This window comes from Sabethes cyaneus, chromosome 1 (assembly GCF_943734655.1).
Source record: "Sabethes cyaneus chromosome 1, idSabCyanKW18_F2, whole genome shotgun sequence".
NCBI lineage: Eukaryota > Metazoa > Arthropoda > Insecta > Diptera > Culicidae > Sabethes > Sabethes cyaneus.
The window spans coordinates 146,317,339-146,322,147 of record NC_071353.1 but is presented as its reverse complement, the minus strand read 5'-3'; the positions used below and the strand labels follow the sequence as shown (position 1 = coordinate 146,322,147).

General features: G+C 40.0%; 1 protein-coding gene across 1 annotated transcript; it reads left to right on the top strand.

Annotated features, from left to right (window-relative positions):
- On the top strand, positions 1-4,345 carry LOC128746378 (zinc finger protein 728-like). The gene is made up of 2 exons (XM_053843432.1): positions 1-257; positions 3,262-4,345. The coding sequence occupies exons 1-2, from the start codon at positions 1-3 to the stop codon at positions 4,343-4,345; spliced, it is 1,341 nt and encodes a 446-aa protein (XP_053699407.1).
- Positions 4,346-4,809: the final 464 nt, after the last annotated feature.

Genomic DNA, 4,809 nt, shown 5'->3' with positions numbered 1-4,809 from the left:
ATGGAAAATATAACTTCAGTAAAGTTGGAAGAATCCACTGCGATAAAGGTGGAAGAGCTTATTATAACCGATGTCTTAGAGGTAAAGGATGAACCATTCGAAAATAACGGATATTCCTGTGAAACACTGACGACTACCTCCGGAGATGACGGACCGGTTGTGAAACAAGGATCTGCTGTAATAAACATTATTGATGAAGCAACAGAAACGGCTTCTGCTGCAGCAGCTGATGAAGAGAAAACAACTGATGGTTTGGGGTAAGTTTAAACTATTTCGAAACATAACATTTTGTGCACATTATGGCACTAATCTTAATATGTAGCTCATCGCGATACAACTTAGTAAGAAGAGCTTTACTGACGCTTTTACTCAGAATTGATTATGAACATTTCATTTACTTAAGGGTATCAGTATTGATAAATATTTGCAAACCTCCGATAGCATTATTGTCGCAAAATGAACTTGCAAGATGCAGTGAGAAAATTGCTAAATTGGCAGTCGGCAGTCCAATAACTGGATCGTCTGTTAATTAAAAGGCTTCTGTTATTGATCCTACTATTTTGTGTTGGTGCTTTCAAACCTTCCCAAACGTAAAATTTCCTTAAGCAGGATGTGATGATCAATTCGGAATGCAGCATTAAGGTATGTTTTTTTTCCTTGTTGGGGACCTTGGACCAGTTCTTTGATCTATTGTGGTGTGTCCTCTTTTGCTGTATGCCTTTACTTATGAACAGCTACTATGTTGTTTAGTAATTGTTATTTTAATTGAAGGCATCATCCCAACACGGTAATATGTTGAGAATAAATTGTATTATTTTCTGAGGAGAACTAGCCCATATTTCCGAAGGCTCCAACAGTCCTTTATCAAGAAATTTGCGCCTTTTATTGAATAATGCCGTGCATTCGCACAGTATATGATGAGCACTTTCACACTCTAGATTGCAGAAACGACATCTATCATCATTAAGCTTTCTTATTACCTTCAGATGATATTTGCTTGGACAATGACCAGTAACCACTCCGCTAAAAGTACTCAAATCTTTTTTTGAAAGATTCAATAGCTTTTGCGTGATTGAGGCATTTGGCTTAATAAACCGTTTTGCATGACGAGCTGATAGAGTATTATTCCAGTTCAATTTGACCTGATTCTCTTCCCATTTTTTCAGTTCCATCTTGCACGTACTATTGGATACCCCACAGAAAGGTTCCGGACCTATAAATTCCATTGCAGATCCAGATCTGGCTATCTCGTCTGCTCTTTCATTACCTTCTATACCACAGTGCCCGGGAACCCAAAAGAGGTTTACCCTGTTGCGTGTAGATAGCTGTTGAAGCAGTTTTACACAGTCCCAGACTAATTTGGAAGTGCAAGCAACGGATTTTAGAGCTCTCAGAGCTGCTTGACTGTCTGAGAAAATACAAATATTTGCATACCTATATTTTCTCTTCAAGCAGATCGAAGTACATTCTAGAATAGCATATATTTCGGCTTGAAAGACCGTTGGCCATTTGCCCATTGCCACTGACCTATTCAGTCCAGGACCAGTAATGCCAGCCAGTCAATTTCGAACCATCAGTGTAAAAAGTTATTGAACCATCTCTGACATAGGGGCCCCCTCGTTCCCATTCACTACGATCTGGTTCATGGATGCTAAATAAATGGTCAAAATCGAATTTTTTTCCATTAGATCTTCAGCTTGAAAAATAAGAGGATTAATTTCAAATTCCTTTAGGATACTTAGGTGGACTTTTAGATCACCACTGAAAAGATTTTTGGTTCGTCTGAGTCTTATCGCGTTTTAACGGCATCTAGTTGAATAACCTGAGATAATAGAGCATCTAGGGCTTTAGACGGAGTAGTACCCATTGCTCCTGTTATAGAGATAGTAGCGAGCCTTTGCAGCTTCCCAAGTTTAATTTGAATCGTTTTTTGTTTCGTTTTCGGCCACCAAACTAATGCTGCGTATGTGATTCTAGGTTTCACTATAGCCGAGTAAATCCAATGTATCATTTTTGACCTTAGACCCCATTTTTTACCGAACATTCTTTTACATGCCCAAAAAGCACTAGTAGCTTTGTTGATCACTTGTTCGATATGTGTATTCCAGTTGAGTTTTTTATCTAGAGTAATTCCAAGACACTTAGTTTCTGTAGAAAACGGTAGAGGAGTTTGGTCTAAGTGCAAAGTTATGAAATTAGTTTTATTTCTTTTTGTAAATGGTACAATTGTGGTCTTACTAGGATTTATATTCAGTCCTTCTTTTTTGCACCATGAATGGGTGAAACTTAATGCCGTTTGCATTCGTTCTGAGACTGTTGTATCAAATGTACCACGGACTATAATGACGACGTCGTCCGCAAAACCAATCACTTCGAAGCCTAGCAATTCCAGGTTTTTCAAAAGGTCATCTACCACCAACGACCAAAGCAGTGGAGATAAAACTCCCCCTTGTGGACAACCTTTAACAGCTATAACTTTTAATGAAGATTCTCCACGATTGGAAAGTATCTCTCGATTTGACAGCATTTCAACAATCCACTCAACCAAGCAGTTTGCAAAACCATGTCTTTTCATTGCATTTTCCATTGAGATATAGTTAGCATTATCAAATGCTCCTTCTATATCCAGAAATGCTGCTAGTGAGACTTCTTTGGCTTCAAAAGTTTTTTCTATTTTATTAGAGCAGTAACTGTTGACATGCCACTTCGATACGCGAATTGATGAATTGGTATGTTTAGAACACATCAACTTGCGCTTTACGTTCAATATTTCCAGTGCAGTTTGTCTTGAAATCTGTAAGGTTCGTTAAGCAAATAGTGCGCATGTAATTTTCAGCTCACGCGTCTCAAATGTGATTCCGGAATGAACAGCATATCAAGTCAACCACCAGCAAAGGAGCATCACACGGATCGATCATAACTGAAGATGATAAGCATCATCACAATGGTTCCAAGTTTTACAAAAATCTTGGGTGGATAAAAAACGTTCGATGCTGTTTAGATGACTACAGTGGATCACATCGAAAATCATTAAACTCATTGCCGAACAGCTGAAAGTTGCTTCGTCGAATAAATCTGAATTAGACATTGTACATTCCCATCGCGCAAAACTTGCTCATGCAAACCGGAAAATAGGTTAAACACTGCCGCTGTAGTCTGCTATAAATTATAGCTGTACAGTGGTCATACTTCATACTAGTTTCACTTGAAAGTGGACGTATTTATTCCACCAGTCTATCCATTGCTTCTCTTCTGTTGCAGCAACTCGCACGCTTTGGAAGCGGACCCTCCTACTGGCAGTGGCAGTCAACCGAAACACTTCCATACATCCGGATCCGTTGAGCCAAAACCTTACAAATGTGACCACTGTAGTTCTCGCTTCTCACATAAGCGTAGTCGCAATGTTCACATCAAAAAGAAACATCCATTGTCTGGAATACCAAAACTGCAGAAGGAAAGCTTAAAGCGAAACAAATCCGACAAACCACTGTTCAAATGTGATTTATGCAGTAAAGCTTTCACGTCAAATCAAGCACTAAAGGATCACCGTATTAGAGAGCATACGACGGAAAAGAAATTCAAATGCGACACTTGCGGTAAAGAGTATCACATGATGAAACAGTTGGAGAGGCACGTGAAATATCACAACCCAGAGCGTCCGTATAAATGCGATATCTGCGGCAATGGCTATAAGACCAAAGAGCATCTCGTAAGGCATGTGAAAATGCACACCGCAACGCAATTTTTCGAGTGTGACGTGTGTGGTAAAATTTGTAAGACGCCCAGAACACTGCAGGAGCATAAAATTATAAAACACACATCGGCAAAGAAATTCGCATGTAAAGTGTGCGGCAATGATTTCCATATGAAACATCAGCTAACGACCCACCTGAAGCTGCACAGCTCGGAATGCCGGCACCGGTGTCCGATTTGTGGAAAAAATTGTCTATTTCCAAGTCGGCTTGCACGGCATATGCCTCTTCACGGCGACGAACGACCGTTCGAATGTGACATCTGCGACGCATCCTTTAAGACACCTGTTGGCTTGCAGCAGCACCGGAAATTCCACATATCCGACAATCGAACGTACGCTTGCGATATCTGTGACCGAAAATTTGCCAACAACTATGACCTTACGTGTCACTTGAGAACTCACACCGGCGAGCGACCGTTCGAGTGTGACATATGTCACAAAACTTTCATCAGACGCGTAGACCTCAGTCGGCATAAAATCCAAAACCACACACAGGAAAAACACTTCGGATGTCCAGAATGTGGTAAAAAATTTGCCTTGAAAGCACGATTGACGAAGCATCTGAAAATACATAATTCGGATTGCTCATAACAAGTGTAATGTATAATAGCGAATTCACGGTTCAGGTTAATTGTATGAATTCGTTAATAGTCTCAATTTTCATACACGCGGTCGTGTCTTGTACACAATCCTGATTTTTTACTTTTTATACATTTGACTACTAGTTTTAAGAAGTTAATGCATCATTGGGATCGTGTAGCTCTGTTGACGTAATAAATAAGTAAGAAATAAAAAGTGCCTCATGAAACCCATCCATTCAAGTTGCGGCATTTTTTCATCAAGATATTTTTTGAGTGAGAACTTGGCAAATTGACTAACATGTAATAATTTAAACAAGAACTCTCCAGCCTCTTTAGAGCCATCGACTTCAGACGTCTGGTTGGTGAAATTCAGACGATACCGGCGTGCATCGAGTACAGTATCATGGAAGCCCTTAACCCCTTCGTCGCAGTCGTTCCGGTCCTGCGCGGCAAGTATATCACGCTGAACCGCTA